This window comes from Ictidomys tridecemlineatus, chromosome 2, assembly GCF_052094955.1.
Source record: "Ictidomys tridecemlineatus isolate mIctTri1 chromosome 2, mIctTri1.hap1, whole genome shotgun sequence".
Taxonomy (NCBI): Eukaryota; Metazoa; Chordata; class Mammalia; order Rodentia; family Sciuridae; genus Ictidomys; species Ictidomys tridecemlineatus.
In genome coordinates, this window is record NC_135478.1 from 106,646,785 (window position 1) to 106,664,512 (window position 17,728).

At 49.5% G+C, this 17,728-nt stretch overlaps 1 protein-coding gene across 4 annotated transcripts in view; it reads left to right on the forward strand.

Annotated features, from left to right (window-relative positions):
• The window catches only part of Sfswap (splicing factor SWAP), a 65,647-nt gene that overhangs the window by 6,425 nt on the left and 41,494 nt on the right, over positions 1-17,728 (forward strand). For all 4 annotated transcript variants that reach the window (XM_040292107.2, XM_005336340.5, XM_005336339.5 and 1 more), the window contains 4 exons: positions 595-680; positions 6,576-6,801; positions 7,828-7,940; positions 9,136-9,268. In XM_040292107.2, the coding sequence (XP_040148041.2) occupies positions 595-680; positions 6,576-6,801; positions 7,828-7,940; positions 9,136-9,268 (558 nt within the window). The remainder of the gene's footprint in view (positions 1-594; positions 681-6,575; positions 6,802-7,827; positions 7,941-9,135; positions 9,269-17,728) is intronic.

Sequence of the window (17,728 nt, forward strand, 5' to 3'; positions counted from 1 at the left end):
GTTTTAATTGTAAGGCACTTTATCTAACACATAGTAGGCAGATATGGATATTAATGATGAGTAGAATTGAAGTGGTACATCTGGCTGTGGGGAAAGCAGTAGTTTGCTTGGGTGGAGAAGTCATGATGTTGTTTAGGTTTTTAGGATGATCAATGTTGGGTTGTCCAGGGGGTGGTCACCTTGTCTTGTGCGTAGTGCCCCAGAGTCTGTAGGAACAGTGCCAGTTCAGTGCAAATGTGTGTGGCAGGGAGGCTGAGCAGCACAAAGCAAGGACTTTGGCCGAGAGCCTGCTCCAGTGTTCTGCTCTGGCTGAGGTCATATGGGTTGGCTCACACCTCACATGGCCCTTGGAAGCCAGAGCCAGGAAATGCCAGGGTTGGGACTGAGGCTGGCAGGATCATCTGCACCACCCACCTCTTGGGAACTCTTTATGTGAGTCTGCTTCAACATGGTGGGATCCTCTCCACAGTGTTTCAGAAGGAGCCACAGAAAGGAAGAGCCCATCAGTGCTCTTCCTTGAGTGCTGCATGCTGTTGGCAGGAGCCTTCTTCCCTGGTTATTGTTCTGAAGGTCTCAATTTTCTTTTTTTAATAGAAAAAAGCGAGGCTGAAAATTTGGAGGAAAATGAAGAGCCTTTCATTGCCCCTCTAGGACTGAACGTCCCATCTGACGTGGAGTTGGTAAGTATGCTTCTGCAAGCCCGCTGCAGTGGGTGGCCACTTGTTCTTCAGTGCTGTGTGTGAGGGCACAGTGACAGTGCAGCTGCCATTCTGCTGAACCAGGTTGCAGTCATTTGTGAGTTAATGGGGAAAAAGGCCACTTCCTGTTTGCTTTCATTTGAAAGAATGATGAAGGGATTGTAGCAAAATAACTAGGGTAGTGTGTCAGCCCGTTGGACCCCAGGGGCTGTGTGGTCGAGTCCCGTGATCTGGACAGCGTGGCCAGCATGTCAGAATTGGCGGAGAGTGTGCCAAGCACACACTAGTGGAGGCTACACACTCAGGGCAGCGTTGCTCAGTGCTGTGCGTCCTTCCAACTTTTCCTGGTGTGGTTTTGTGGGCTCCTGGCCTTGGCTCTACATGTTCTGGGTACTCACCTCCGTCGTGAGTAGCCCTGCACTGCAGGTCCTCTGTAGCTGGTTGCTGTTGGGTGGAGTCCCCAGGATGGCCTTGTCTCAGCCTGAGGCTTCAGTTGCACCTTGTTGAACTCAGGTCCAGTTACAGTGGCCTTAAAGCCAAGCTAAGGCTACTACTTGAGGGATCTGTATTCCAGCGCTGTGCCAAGCCACTGCTTGTGGGTCTTCTCATTTGATGCTGATAGCCCTCTGGGATAGCGTTGTTACTCTCCTCCTTGCAGGTGAGAAACAGACTTAGGAAAGTCAAGAACTCTGGCTCATGCAGCAGGCAGGAGCCTGCAAGTCTCCTTATTGTATTAGGGGTGTTTGAATGTGGAAAGTTTCCCAAGTGCTCATGCACAGCCAAGAGCTTTCCCTTGCCTTGCCCTTGCCCTCCGCAGCTGAGCTGCAGGTGCTGCACTGTGGGCCCTCCAGGCCTTATCTGTGTCTGGCAGGAGATGATGTCTCTTAATCTCTGCAGTGTGTTGATCTCTGCATGTGTTGCTGCACTGCCTCTGAAGTTCACAGCAATGTGACAGTTCTTGTGTTTTTTCCTACCCCCTATCCTGTGACCAAAGGAGATGATTGCCCTCAGTTCCCGCTCAGGCCCAGTGTCTCTCAGGGATTTGCTCATGTCTCCAGCTCTTCCCAACATGGGCTGTGTCTCTGGGTTTTGCCTCGGGTCAGTGCTGCTCAGGTTTGCTCCTGTTTCCAGCTTGTGACTGTTGTGCTGAGGTCAGAGCTGAAATATGTGCAAACTGATGACTAATGTCCCCAGGCTCCCATCAGCAGGCACTGGTCGTGTTGGCATGTCCTGGGTTCCTGAGTGATCACTCTGCAGGAGAGACTCACCAGAATTAACCCTTCAATATCACATTTGCTGTGTTAGCTACAATTCATACTAAAAGCATTTGCTTGAGGCTGACTCTAGGGAATGTCACTTATTTTTATATGATTTTTAAAGTTTCTATGTAAATATAAACTTAGAAGTATGACAGAAATTTCTTGCTTTAATTCCTATTAAAATATTTAATGGCTGTTGGAATCCTCCAGAACCAAAACACCTGCCACCCAGAGGAAAGCAGGAGTGGCCTCCGCGAGAAGCACAGGCTCTCGAGGGTTAGTTTCCTCCAGCCTCCTCTCGGAGGCCCCTGGAGCGCAGGGTTTTGCCATGTGGGTACTTGGTTGAGTCTCGGCTTGGCGTCTTCCGTTTCCTTTGTAGCAGCGCCTTGTTCTTCAGTCATTGTGGTTTCTGACATAGACTTGTTGTATAAACTGCACTGGGGTGTCCATGTTGGTAGGAAACATGGTGTGGAAGGCCATGCTGGCCTGTGGTGGCCATGTCGTGGAGGCCATGCGGGGCGTGGTGGCCGCATCATGGAGCTGTGCGGGGCTATGCTGGCCTGTCGTGGCCGTGTCATGGAGGCCATGTGGGAGGCCGTGCTGGCCTGTGGTGGCTGTGTCGTGGAAGGTGTGCGGGGCTGTGCTAGCAGGGTGCTGGCTGACTGTGCGTGGAAAGACTGGCCTGGATTCAGGGGGCCACTGGGTGGGTGTGACTTGTTGGCAGGGAGGTCAGGCAATTGGCAGAGAAAGCAAGTGCTTTGGGGGGTTCTTGCTCTTAAAAACCTGATGATGTCACAGCACCTGGTGGCTCTGCTTGCCTCCTGCTTAATGCTCCTATGCCACCAGGAGGGAACTCACATAGCCCTTGGCCCCTGACAGCTGAGCCTATAGACTGAAGTCCCCTCAAGTGATCTGATGCCTTTATTTTAGCCTTTTATAATGACTCTGTGTGTGTGTGTGTGTGTGTGTGTGTGTGTGTGTGTGTGTGTGTGTGTGGGAAGTGGGACTTAAATTTCCTCCAGATGTGTAACTAGGCAATGGTGTCTTGACATGGCATAGTCAGTCACTGTCTTTTCCCAGGGACCTAGACACCCATCTGTCCCAAGTTCCCTGCATTCAGGCCAGCCCTCTGGACCTTCTGCAGGGCTGTGTATGCTGAGCAGCTGGCTGTGGGGAGAGCCTGTCACTTGGCCCATCCTTACCCACCTATCTCTTCACTCTTCTGAGACACTGCAGATGGCACAGAGCCGGAGCTCCTAAGCCACTGTTCAGTCATGGGACCCAGAGCTCTTTGTGGTCAACAGTGTGTTCAAGTGTGCTTCTAGGGGACTGGGTCTCAAGAGCAGGACAGGGTTGGGGGACTTGATTTAGATGGCTACATTCGTGGCAGCTCAGGGAAAGGTAGCTCGCAGCAAGCTTCATTGTGCATGCTTCATACCAGGCCCTGAGCAGAGTGCTTCTGAGTTGCTGCTTGCAGTCTTGGTTCACAGTAGATACAGCTGTTGCCCATTTTCCAGATGAGGAGCACAGAGGTGTAACGCAAAGAGGGTAGAAACTGCCCTCAGCCGTGCCAGTCAGGCCTGGGGTTCCAGCAGGCAGAGCTCTGCTTCCCTGTTTGGCTGCGGTGTGGAAAGGGGTAGATGGGCGGGGGCAGAGGCTGGTGTGCTCCTGTGGAGCTAGGGCCTTCTCTTTTGGTGTGTGATGGCTGCTGTGTGTGTGGACGGGGCTCTTGTTCCACCGCCTCGAGGGTCTCTCCCCAGTGCCTTGTCTTGGACACTGTGTGGCTCTTTCCTCTCAGTCCGTGCTGCTGATGGCGTGGTCCCTCTTTATGGCTGCAGGGTTTTGAGGCTTGCTTTGAATGCTTTCCCACTGAAAATATTTTCCTGTATTTCCTGCTGTTTTGTAGTTTTGTTTTACATTTGAATTGTGACTGGATCTGGAATTTATTTGGGCCTGAAGGCAAAGCAAGTATTTTGGGTTTTTTTCCCCGTCCCCAACGGAGAAGGCAGCCTGGCAGCTGCCCCTGAGGTTCTTCGCTTGATCCCCACCTTGCTCCTCATCCCTTCTCTTCTCCTGCCACATAGTCCATAGTTGCCCATGACTTAGGGTTTCCTGACTTTAAATGCCCCCATCCTGCTCCCAGGCTGGCTCTGCCTCTGAATTCTTGCCAATGTGTCAGAGGAGAGAGCAGGCGACCACAGCCTTCCTCTCAGCTCCAGGCTTTCCCAACAGAGGGCTCCCCTGGGGTTCAGAAGGGAAGGACACCCCTTTTATCAGGTCGTCTCTGGGACACACATTTACACATGAACTGTTAGTTTTTGAGGGTTTTGTCCTGGGGAATCAAACCCAGGCACTAGGCATGCTAAGCATATACTCTGCCATTGATCTGCATCCCCAGCCTCTGTCAGCTGTGTTTAAGATACCATTGGACAGTAAGAGTGATCACCATCTGAAATGGAAAAGGAGTTATCTAAAATCTGCGTGACAACGATAGCAAAGAATGACTCTTTTTATCCCTTGTCTACTTTCTCTGGGAACATAGCTTAACCTATGCTCATGAGATGCTCTACTCTTAGGGTCATTGTTGCTGTCACAGTCACCTACCCTTTGCATTTTGACCAATGTGGTCATGTTACTGTTGTCATTAACAGGCCTACCTTTACAACAGTTTAGACTAGCACATCTGTTTGGTCAGTAGAACCTGCTCTAGATGGCATCATATTTTCCTTTAAAGGTCATTGTTCTGAAGTGATCTCTAATTGACTAGTTTATAGATGGTACCATTTTAAAAATTAATTGTAGACCAGGTTCAGTAGCTCATGGCACACCTGTAATTCTAGCAGCTCAGGAGGCTGAGGCAGGAGGATTGAAAGTTCAAAGCCAACCTCAGCATCTTAGGCCCTAAGCAACTCAGTGAGACCCTGTCTCTAAATAAAATACAAAATAGGGCTGGAGATATGGCTCAGTGGTTGAGCCCTGAGTTAAATCTCTGGTACCAAAAAGAAAAAAAAAATTGTATTTAACCAAAGCCAATGAAAAACCTGCATCAGGGTTCATATTTCAGCCCACAGTGGGCCTTTAACATGGAATCTTTTTTTTTTTTTTTAAAGATAGAGTGAGAGAGGAGAGAGAATTTTTAATATTTATTTTTTAGTTCTCGGCAGACACAACATCTTTGTTGGTATGTGGTGCTGAGGATCGAACCTGGGCCGCACGCATGCCAGGCGAGCGCGCTACCGCTTGAGCCACATCCCCAGCCCATGGAATCTTATTTATTGGGGAATCTAAATACAACTTTAATTATGGGGCATTTATCCTGAAGTGTGAAGGACATTATTAATTCAGAAAATTAAATTTGAGAATTAAGCCCTTTAAATTTTATGAAGGATGAAGCCCCTAAACTACAATAAGCTTGTTGGATTCTTGAGCACTCTTTATTGTTGTTTGTTTATTTATTAATCCTTTGTTGTTGTTTATTTTTTATGTGATGATGGGGATTGAATGCAGGGAGAGCCTCATGCATACTAGGCAAGTGCTTTACCACTATCTCCCCAACCCATTAACCACTCATTCTTTTCTTTTTTAAAGAGAGAGAGAGAATTTTTTGATATTTATTTTTTAGTTTTCGGTGGAAACAACTTCTTTATTTTATTTTTACGTGGTGCTGACGATCGAACCCAGTGCCCCGCGCATGCCAGGCGAGCGCACTACCACTTGAGCCACATCCCCAGCCCAACCACTCATTCTTAATGAGAAAAAATTCTAGTTTTATATGCATGGGATTTCCATGCACCTTCCCAGTACTGATCTCTCTTGAGATACTGAAGGCATTTTGGGTGTATGGCTCCTAGCTCTCGGTCTGACGGGTTGTGTGTGGGCCAGAGTGGCAAGTGCACCGTGTGGTGGAGTGACTCGATGGCCCTGGGGGGGGAGGAGGTGAGCTGTGAGTGCCAGTCGTGAACTGATAGCAAACCAGCAAGGACTTTCCTGCAGGGTGACCTGGCTGCCTTAAGGATAGGACGCCCTGCTTCAGGTGGGGGTGGCATCCTGCTGGAGCCTTTGCCAGGACTTGAGAAGAGCAGAGGTGGTGGGGCACAGAAGAGACTTGGGGGGATCTTCTCGTATGAGCCTGCACCTGCGTGTTCAGGTGTTGGAGGACTGTTTGGCAGCAGGGAGCCTCCAGGCTCTAAAGCCTAGTCCTAGCAAGACAGGAAGCAGAGGGATTCTTAGGTCCTTGGGAAACATGGAAGTATATGCTTTTCCCCTAGAAGAATGCATGTGTGCAAAATTTGCATACCCCTTCAGAAGATTCACCCAGTCCCTGGAGCCCACCGTGGAACCCTGGTTGTATGTAAAGGTATTAGTTTGGTGCATAAGAAGATTCGCTCCCATGGGTTCTGTCCAAAGGCAAAAAACGGTGTGCCTTGGCAGGTGTGTTCTCTTCCCACCAACACCAGTGAGATCTAGAGATAGGATATCGTGTCCCTGGGACAGCACCAGCCTGGGCTCCCAATTGAAGAGTTTCTTGAGAAAAACAGTGAAACCAGTGTGCAGCCAACTGTGTGGTTAGGGGAAATGACGACAGATGAATGACTTGAACCTGTGTGTTTTCTTTTAGCCACCAACAGCCAAGATGCATGCCATCATCGAGCGTACAGCCAACTTTGTGTGCAAGCAGGGAGCACAGTTTGAAATAATGCTGAAAGCCAAGCAGGCACGGAACTCGCAGTTTGATTTCCTGCGCTTTGATCACTACCTCAACCCCTACTACAAATTCATCCAGAAAGCTATGAAGGAGGGGCGGTACACAGTGCTGGCAGAGAACAAGAGTGAAGAAAAAAAGAGTACGTGACCCTAGCTGTGTCCTGTTGGACCTGGGTGTGGGGTGCCGGTGGAGGGCCAGGCTTTGGGGTCCCTGTGTTTTTCATGAACTCCTGCTGGCATACGACATGAAGTTCCCAGCTGCTGTCCTACACATGGTGACATGCAATTAAATGCTGGTAGGATCTGAAGGTGGCCACCTGGGCTGGAGCCTTCCCTCTCCTTTTGCTCAGCATTCTGTAGAGAGAAGGGTCGTTCCATGCTTCCATCAAATCATTTTCCTGGTATGAGTCTGCACCTCTGTTCCAGGAGTGAAGTTAAGTTGTGCACTACAAAAAATGAACGGTTCTTACTTGAAATGTATGTCTGAAGCTTTTATATTTGTAGGTGTCTCTGTTTTGAATTCTTACAAGGCCACTTGCCTCTTTGGAGTATAATCCAGGGGTCAGTCTGCGTCTTCCATTGAATCTTGTAATCAGATGTTTCACATCAGTTAGCACAAGTCTTCTTCCCCCCAACCCCCAGTGCTGGGAGGACTGAGCCCAGGCCTTGTGCGTGCTAGGCAGGTGCTCCACCCCGAGCCATGCCCACACCATTGTGTAAATCTTAATACAGATTTCACCTCCAATTTTGTTGTCTTTTTTTTTTTTTTAATTGGTGTTATTTTACTTCCCCTTTACAGTAAGATTTTGCCCCCTTTTTTCCCTCAATGATAAAAGCTCTTTCGTTGCTCCCAGACTAGTAAATGCTAGAGGGAGACATGAAGTGGCCAAGGGTCCTACTTTCTACTTCCTGTCTGGCTTCCTCTGACCAACTTGGGTGTCCATAGGGAGTATTCTCCACAGATATTGGTAGATCGATAACCCCAAAAATGGCCAAATGTAGCTATGCCCTGTCTGCTGCTGAATTCTTGGAGGATTTTTTGGTACATTTTTTCCTACCACGCGCCAGAGTCTTTGTTGTCATTCTAGTTGTACTTATTTGTGCAGTGTACTATGATAACGTGATGCATGTAGATGGTTACACCAGAATCTTGATTTTGATTTCAGAGTCAGGCACAAACTCTGACAATGAAGATGAGGATGATGAGGAAGATGGGAGCTACCTACACCCATCTCTCTTCGCCTCCAAGAAGAGCAGCCGCCTGGAAGAGCTGATGAAGGTCTCTTTCTTGTTATTGAGCTATAAAATTGATGCTGGTTTAGTTTGGAAGTATCAAGTGTGTCACTTCTAGTGTGTTGCATCTGTGTTTTTCCTTGATTGCCCGAGTGATGTTGTATTCAGTTGGGTGACAAAGCTTTCTGCATGTCTATTTCATAAATTTCACAAGCAAATTATTTTTGTTTTTTTGTACTTTTGTCCCCTGGGATAAGAAGAATGTTGAAGAAGACTAAGCAGTAGTGTAGGTTTCATTGCAGGATTGGATTTTATGAGTGTTCTGCAGATCTGCTTCTTAAAGTCCTTGGTTACCTTCATAGACGGTTTCTCAGTAAATGTTTCTGCAGCTAATCTTCCTTCATCTTACAAAGAAGCCACCAGCACTGTCTTAGGGTTCATTCATGCATCTGTCTCCCATCTGAAGTGTAAGGACACAGAAGTCTGAGATTAGGAATATGATTTTCAGCAATTGTGTTGTGTGGCCAATCCCTGGAAGGAATCATTCTTGATTGGATAATTAAAAAACGTTGGTTTAAAAATCAGAAATTTCTCTGAGGAAGGACAATTTCAAGTTTTTTGTGAGCTTCTCACACTTCCAGGAGTAGCAGTTCAGTCCTGACACACCCTCCTTTGCTTAGTGGGCATTATGGAGAGAGGCCACATGCTCTCTCAGTTCCTCTGGGACTCACAACCAGCTGGAGCACAAGGCCACAATTCACCAGGACCCCTGTATGTGTGCCCAGGGAGGGGTTCAGGACCCAGCAGAAGATTGCCTGGAGTCTGTGGGCTCTGACAGATGGCTGCACATTCAGGAGGTCAAAGGAAGACAGGGTTTTCAGAGCCATATAGCACCTGGTTGCAAGGATCACGAAGAGGGTGCCAGCACTGGAGAGACGGGTAGCTGCCAGGCCCACCTCCCACAGAAGCTTCTACAGAGCTATGGTTCTGGAGTCCTGTGCCACCATTTCTGTCCTTCATGCTCCCAGTTTTGCATCACTTGGGGCCTGGTATGACCTCCCCTGGGCATTGTTAGCATTCTCTCTGTGTGTGCCTATCCAAATGCATGCACGTGCATTGAGGTTGCTCTAAGGTGTACACACTATTGTAACAAAAGTGGAGCTGAACCTTTTTTTTAATGAGATAGTTTGTTGTGGCTCAGAACACAGAAAATGCTAAAACCGTGTCTTCTCTGTACCTAGCCCTTGAAGGTGGTGGACCCGGATCACCCCCTGGCAGCCCTGGTCCGTAAAGCACAGGCTGACAGCTCTGCCCCAACCCCAGCTGCAGACGGGGCGCCTGTGCAGCCCTCCCAGGTGGAGTACACGGCAGACTGTGAGTACTCACTGTGCGTTCTGACCTGCATCCAGCTGCAAGGCCCAACCCCAACCATTGTCCTCATGTCCAACCCGGGGTGTGTTGCTCTGAGAGAGGTGCCCTGACGAGGGGCAAGACTGCTACTGTGCAGCTCAGTTTCCAGCAGGGACAGAAAACAGCAACTTGTCCTACCCCTCTGAAATCCCTCCCAGAAGCCACACAGTGACTTCTGTGCCCCTTAATTGACTAAAGCAGTGTCCCATGGTCTCCCACCTAGAGCACAAGCCAGAAAATGGGGCCTGCAGTCGGGCACAGCGCTGCCCCAGTCAGATCTCTGCTAAGAGAAGCAGATGCAGGTGCTGGGTGGACATAGTGTTACCTGCCCTGTGGATGGTGTCATGAGACTGTTGGCACTGACAGCCAGGATTGGGTGGACATATAATTTTGTTAAGAGTGGGAGGCAGGTTGTCTGCCATGGTTGCTTTCTTTAACAAGACATGGCGTAAGGTAGTATGGATGGTCATCCTGCAGCATACCTGCAGAGTATGGGGCTCAGGACCCTGGCAGTCACCAGAATCCAAGCATGCTCAAGTCCCTTCTGCAGACTTTATGACCATCTGCAGAGGACTTAGGAAACCTAACAACACAGGTGCTGGGTCAGCAGTTGTTACACTGTATTATACAGGAAGTAATGAGGAGAAAAAGTTTTGCAGTTTTCAGTGCAGACACAATGTTGTTTTCCCTGAATATTTTCAAACTGAGGTTGGTTGAGTTGTGCACCAGAAGCCTGATGGCACAGGGAGCCAGCTTTGTCATCACACAGCACAGCACAGCACATCACAGAATAGCCAGCCGGTCTTCCTCCTCTCTTTTCTTTTTCCTTTCCTTATTTCCTGGTGCTGGGGATGGAACCCAGGACCGCATGCATTCGAGGCCAGTGCCTCACCACTGGGCTGTACTCCAGCCCTACATTGCTTTCTTCTGGTTCTTGCTGATTGCCTTCGTCTTTTTAATTATTTGGAGATTATTGATTCAGAGGTCATTTGAGTGTTTTGGCCCTGGTCTCTGTGCCAAGTCTTGGGGTAGTTAATCTGTTCCAAGGCTGAGGGGGCCTGAGGACGTGCAGCAGAGAGGAATTGGCCTGCCCAGTGCCTCCTGCAGGCCCGTGTGCTGAGTACACCTGGGAAGTGACACTGGGTCAGCCTGCCGGGTTCTGAAACGCACACTCGTGTTTATCTGAGCCAGCTCTGGCGGTGCACAGGCACTGCCCTCTCGCACCTTCCTCTCAGCTCTGGATTGCTGATGTGCCATTTCACTGTGCTAACTCCACATTCACAGGTATAAAAATCAGTCATTTCCCTGAACTTTGTGCACATGTTCCCAGAAAACTTCTGATATTCAAGAATCAAGCAATTTCCTTAAGTGATCAAGTCAAGTCAAATCAAGATTTGTGAGTGCTGCAGTCATATCTCGCGTGGCAGAGCTACATTTTGCTTTAGGTCCTGCGTCAGCTCCTGGTGTCAACATCAGAAGGCAGCTGTCCCCAGTCCTCATGATGCCTGTCTCTGACAGGCACCCTGTGTGTGGCCTGTCCTTAAGCCCTGAGCTCCATGTGGCCTCACGTAAAGTCTGCACAACTGGAAGCAGCAGAGGCTCTGTACAGTCCCCGTTCATGCCACAAGGGCACCCTCACCCTCTCCCTTTCAGGCCTGCCTTGAGTCTGCCCATGTGGAGGACAGCATCCAGGCATGTCCACGGCACCCCTGCATGTCACTGCACTAGTCTGCAGGACAGCAGTAGGAATTGGGGATTTGGGATGCTGCCCACCACTAGTGGACAGACAGTCGGGGTGCAGTGTGTGCACAGCCCTGTAGCACGGGGCAGGATGGTGGAGCAGGCTGAGAGTGGCTGCGGTGTGACACAGCAGCCCACACGTGGTGGAGGTGGTGGCCCAAGCCCAGCCATGGCAGTATGGGACATTAGCCAGTTGGGCAGACTTCAGGCAATGCCTGGCAGGGCTCCCAGGGCTGGCCTGCAGGAGTTGACTCCTGCCTCCTGATCCTGCAGTGTGCACAGTCCTTGATTCAAAGTCCTCCCTTTTTTTATACAATGAGAGTGATGAACACCTGGAAGAATAGGGCAGGGAGTTGTCCGGAGTTTTGTGAGGGCATGCAGCTCTGACCTAGGTTTATAGTTGCAGACACGCTCCTGCTTCCGCTCCACTATCAGCCTGGCACTGAGAGTCCCTTCAGAGAGTGGCAGCCTTCCAGGCCACCACCACACCTGCCTATCCAGGATCCAAGGAAGTCATAACCTGGGAGAGGTGGCCTGGTTCCAGTTTCCTAGGAGAACTTGGAGCTGGAACTTGGGATCTGAATCCCAATGGAACCTGCCAGAATTCCCAAAACTTCTGATTTGGGGTTCCCAGCATCAGGACTCCCTGTGGGTCAAGGGCTCTGCCTTATGCCGACCTGGAGGCCGTAGCACCCTGGCATGCGGCCACTGCAGTAAATGCAGCCCAACAACACCTACCTTCCCTCCCTGTCTGGCTTCGCTGGGTGCTTGCACACCTCTGCCAGCTTGGTGCTGTTTCTCACTGTCCTCTGAAATGTCTCATCTCTGAGTCGTCGAAGTCCCTGCATCTCTGGTGACTATTGTCTCCCTTGCAGCTTTTGCGTCAAGTAGCTCAGGGACCTGAAGCTCTCTTGTTGGCGCGTTGTTGACGGGGCAGCTGTGTCTGCCGAGTCAGTCAGGCTTGGGTGCCTGCAGTCTGACTGACAGCTGTGTGTGAGGCTGCTGTCTTGTGACGAGCTACTGAGAAGGCCTGACTTGTCACAGTTGTTCCAGGGGAGGAACACCAATCCTGGTTTTCAGTTTTAGTCTCTTGCACTAAGGAGTTTAGGGTTGAATTAGTGCTGACAGTGCCGACCCACTGTGTTGGAGATGGTCAACAGGAGAGAAGCACGTGGAAATGCCAACTGGCTCACAGCTGCCCCTTAGAGATGGCACCCAGCTTGAATTTCTTCCTTGCACACTTTTATTCTCCAAATCGTCAGGAGTGTGCATTGCTGTTGTGCTTTCAGAGATTCGTGGGCTGATCAGTGTCTGGAAGGCTCTGTGTGAGAACCTGCAGCTCCTCCTCCCTGGCCAGAATAGCGTTGTGCTGCCTCAGGAAGGCCCTGAGCTGAGCCTGGTGGGCCTCAAGGCAGAGCGTGCTGGGAATGGCTGTCGGCAATGACTGCTGGGGCTATTGCTGGGTCAGCTTCCAGAAGGATCCTCCTGCCAGGGACACACTTTGCTTTTCCCCTTCTTCCTCTGCCTCAGCCTGTCCCTGGTTGTGTTCCCATGGGTTTTCACACAAGGTCTGTCACTCTGGGGTCTCCAGCATATTGTCTTTCTGTCCCTTGTACAGCTGGCTTTGTACCAGGGGCGGGATAACATTCACAGGCATTAGGTGGCTTTTTGAAGAGAGCTTCGTTTGTAGACTTTTCACTTGAGAAATTATTAGAAAAGCTATAATGAAAATTACTGAAGTTTCACTTTTTGAGGGACCCTTACCTGGGCCAGAGCTGTGGATATGTGGAGTCTGGAGAGAGGGCCGTTGGCTCTGGCTGGCGGGAAAGGGCTGAATCTGCACCCAGCACCTGACCACCTGTCCCAGTAACAGAGAAGCCGTGTGCCGGTGGGAGTGTGACTTGCGGAAGGCACGGCCCGTAGTGGAAGTGGGGCTCTGTGGCCTGTCCTGCAGCCACAGCTATGGGAAGTCCTCCTTGGGCTGGGGAGGTGACGTCTGTCGTCACATTCCTACAGGTGTTCCTACAGGTATACCAGCTGTATATCTCGTTTTTACTTCTGACCTTGGAGGAGAGTAGACTGAGAAATGTTGCTAGTCTCAGCCTTGCGTCCAACTTCAAGGCAGTGGTGGCTTTGTGGGCGTGGAAGTGGTTCGTTGTGCTAGAGCCACTCTGACAGGCCCAGGCCAGGGAGGGTGGCGCTTGAGCCTTCAGACATTTCTATGAGCACTGCCCCCATGGTGCCCATGGGAAGCCAGCTTCACCAGCTGTGGCTGCCGGGAAACCTGTGACAATGTGTGCAGCAGAGCCATGAGGAGACAGGCTGCCCATGGCACAGTGGTGTCAGTGGTCTCAGTCTTGATGGGTGGCGGAACAGGCAGGGGTGGTCCTGAGTCATACCTTCCCCCAGGCGTGGCTTCAGGCCCTAGGTGTGGAGTTTGGCAGATTGCAAGACACTAGTGCGCACACCTGGTTTTTGCTGTGGTCTATAGCATTACTAACTTTGGGTAACTTTGGTGTGGGGAGCCACAATGAATGACCTCACCTTCCAGTCATGGCGCCTTAGATTCTGACCAACCACTGCATTCACTGTGGCTTAGGTGGGGTCTAGCTCGGATAGCAAAGGTCTTCTTTCTGGGGCGTGCCCCTAGGGCTGAGTTACACTCACCTGTCCCTTGTAGTCCTGCCCCTTCTGCCCTTTTTTGAGTAGAACTTTCTAAGAACAGGAGTCCCCCCAATAAAAGAGCACTTCCCAACGTGCTCTCTCACCAGCCTCTCATGACTTTCTCTCGCTCTCCCTTTTGGGGATCCTGAGGCTGAGAGTGTGGAAGCCATCCTGAAGGTAAATTGTGTCTGTGTTTTATTTGGTTTCCCTGCAGATTCACATGAACAATCTTAAGTTCAGCTGCCCACTGGTCGGGGTGGCATTTTAGTAAGAGAACAATGAACTTGATTGTCTGGCGGACTAGAATGAAAAGGACTAGGATCAGAGAGGCTGTGGGGGGTCAGAATCATGACCACCACCTCAGTCTTTTCCTTACTAAGCTGGTTCAGTGTATGTTACACAGGTGCATTGAGCAGTTGTGTGTCAGTCTTTCTGTGCATGTGTGGATCCCCCCACAGACACTAAGCTTTTCAAGGATGAAGACCACATCTGACCTGCTGGTCAGGGTGTCCCCTCACCTCCTTCCACAGGGACACGGGTTTTCAGGAGTGTTTACTAATGAGTGTCTTTAGGAAAAAGAGGGATAAAAGCTCCAAAGCACCTCTGGTTTGTAGGAGTGGATGGCTGTGTGAGTACTGGGGTGGACCTCTGTGCTCAGACAGTTGTCACACACACCCACGAGCAGGCCTGTGAGCACAGGCAGACCACTGAAAGCATCTCACTGTGACTGATGATGGTGGGAGTGAGGGTCTGAACCCATAAGTAGGCATGTCAGGAGTAGGACAGGTGAGCTTGCCTTCTGGGAGGGCCACACCTTGAACAGCAGGTTGACCCCACTGAAGACGAGGGTTTCCTGGCTGGACACAGTAACAGTTCACTAAGTATTTGGGTTTAGGGAAAAGAGAAATTGCAAAGCTATGGAAAATCTTGAAAATGAGCCCACAGCCACTGCAAGCAAGCACAGGCTAGTGCCATGGGGCATGTGCCGGCCCGGCCCAGCCCATCCCGGGAGCAGTGGGCACCCAGGTGTGTGCTTGCTTTAGTTCTGTGGGCCTCCATGTACAGGAGGTGTGAGTTCACTGTGTTCTCGCAATACTGACAGTCTAAAGACCCCAGGTTGGTAAGCTCCAGTTAACCTGGGTGGGTTTATGGGGGAATTTGATGTTATTCTCATAAAATGATTCCCTGGCTGTCCAAAAAAGTGATGAACCAGAATAGAAAACATTTGGGGGGGAAAAAAAGCATAATAAAGGGAGATAGGCCGTATCAGGTCATAAACCTCTATTATTACCATAGAAGTCTTTAAATAGTCAGTTCTTAAACCCAGGTGCCAGCAGCTGTTGATAGCATACTATTTCAGGGCATGGACAGTTATTTCTCTTTCCTCTAGTGCACTTTTGAAAGCAATTGGCTTTTTAACCTATTTTTCCAAAAGCATTCAGCTTCATAGTCACAGAAACAATAATTTTCTTTTCTCAAATTGCATGTTTGCACGAATTTTAATCAATTAAGTGCATAAATATAGTAAGCTTAACTGGAAAAAAATAGCTTAAGAAAAAGCTTGTCCTGAAAGCAGAAGTCCCAGCCTTCTGAGAGGAGGCCAAACACTCCGTGTTCACCCTGGCACCTGCTCCCCTATAGGGGGAGCCACCCCAACCGGGAGCTCCTCGGGGGCCAGAAAGATGGTGCCCAGCACATCAGGAACTGCAGCAGGAATGACAGGGAGCACCCAGGGGCAGCTCCAGGGAACCTGGAGAAGGAACCAGCTCGAGAAAGCAGACCCCATTCATCTGGGGGGGGTCTGCCGGCAGAGTCACTTCCATCTGTAAGGGGCCAAACTAGGACATTTTCAGCAAGTAGGGACAATTCGGCAGGAGAAAGATCATCTATTTAGCAGTGGTCAGCACTGTATCAGCCAGTGGGGATGGGAAACTGGTGGGGGGTGGGGCACACACATCCTCACAGACAACAGCATGCCTGACACCTTCCCTATAGCTCTTCTGCTGGCCCGAGCCCAGCCCCTGCTGCAGTGCCAGGTGTCAGGGGAAAGTAGGTTTCTAGGTTGTTAAATGAGTTCAGCCATCTTCAGAGATTAAACAGAAATGCAGAGGGGCTTGCAGGGACATCATTTTCCCAGCTGTCAGGGAAGCTAGGAAAGAAGAGGTTGACAGATCTCCTGTGGTGGCAGAGGCCACGGCCATGTGCAAGCAAGGCGCTGGTGTGTCGGAACCCAGGATGCATGTGCCTCCGACCTGGGATCTCTGCTGTAGTCTACAGATACACAGATAAAGGCACATCTACGAGGGGGCGCGTGGTGAGCAGGGCACCCGGCGCACCCCTGTAACCCCAGTGACTCAAGAGGCTGAAGCAGGAGGATTGCAAGTTCCAGACCAGCCTTGGCAACTTTGTGAGACCTTGTCTCAACATTTTAAAAAGTTTCAAAGAGCTAGGGATGTAGGTCAGCAGTCAAGCGTTCCTATGTTCAGTCCTCAGTCTCCTTCCTCCCCCCCCTCCAAAAAAAAGCCACCATTGTGGGATTTTCAGTGGCCGCAAAAGCCTGAGGCTGCTGCTCTCCCTGGGCACAGCCTGTCGCAGCCGGCCACAGCCACCAGCACTGCAGACTCCTGAGGAGAGGGCAGGGTACAGCAGGAGAGGGGTCGACCATATCCACCTGTGGTCAGGACAGGATCAGGTGGAGAAGAGCTGGGAGAGTCAAGGCGGGCCTCCAGCAGGCCTGCTGACTTGCCGGTTTGTGCTGTTTAGATTTTTTAGTATCTTATTTGCAAATTCATGTGATGCTTATGTGGAGTCCAGTCTAGTATCCTGGGTTAATTCTTTACAGTTCTGTTTTAGTGTGAATTTCAGGCGGGTTGTGTCTGCAGCTGTGAGTGGCAGGGCTTGGGCACCACCTGGTTGGTCTGCTGTTACCCTGTATGGTGTTTTAGGATCCCCGAGGGTTATACTCAGGTGTTACACAGGTAGAGACTTTCTTGGATATCAGAAAAAAAAGGCATTTGTTTTTAACTTTAAAAGAATTTTTCTATAAGCCCTTTGAATACAAATGTGTGGAACTAAAATCTTTTGTGAATTCTGACAATGAACTATTTTTCAAGCTTTTTATTTTTTGTTGGGACTTAGTTGTTTTCTATTATTCAGTTATACATCCTTGCAGAAAATTCACTATAATTTAATTAATTACGCAGGAGGCAATAATACGGAAATATGGTCCACTATTTTTTATACAGTGTAATAAGTTAAAAAGTCATAAACTTAAGTCCATTTCATGTGACTAGGCTCGATTTTTTTTCTCCTTTTTTTAATGTACTTTTTTGTGTTTGTGGCATTTTCTTTTTAAAACTAGTTTTCTCATAAGTCAAGAGGGCTAGGGCAGGGGCTCAGTGGTAGAGAACTTGCCTTGCATGCTTGAGGCCCTGGGTTTGATCCTCATTACCACATGAAAATAAACAAATAAAAATAAAGATATTATGGGGCTGGGATTGTGGCTCAGTGGTAGAGTGCATGGGTGCAACCCGGGTTCGATTCTAAGTGCCACATAAAAAAAAAAATAAAGGCATTGTGTTGTGGCTATCTATACCTAAAACAAAAATAAATATCTAAAAAAAATAAAGATATTGTATCCATCTACAGCAATAACAAAAAAAAGTATATTAAAAAAAAAAGAAGTATAAGAAAGGAAGAGCACCTTCAGCACTCACTGCGCGTGGGAGCAGCATTAGCAGCATTAGCATGGGATGCTTGACATCCAAGGGAGGGGGCACTTGACCTGGGGAGTAGATAGGCCTCAGAGACACGTTGTTAAAGGGGAAGTAAACTTATGTTTACTTGAGTTCCACCAGAAAGTAGAGTACAACAGTAAGTATTTAGTTCTGACTGTAATCCCAGCAGCTCAGGAGGCCAAGGCAGGAGGATGACAAGTTCAAAACAAAGCCAGCCTCAGCAACTTAGTGAGACCCCATCTCAAAATAAACAATACAGTAGGCTGGGGCTGGAGCTGAGTGG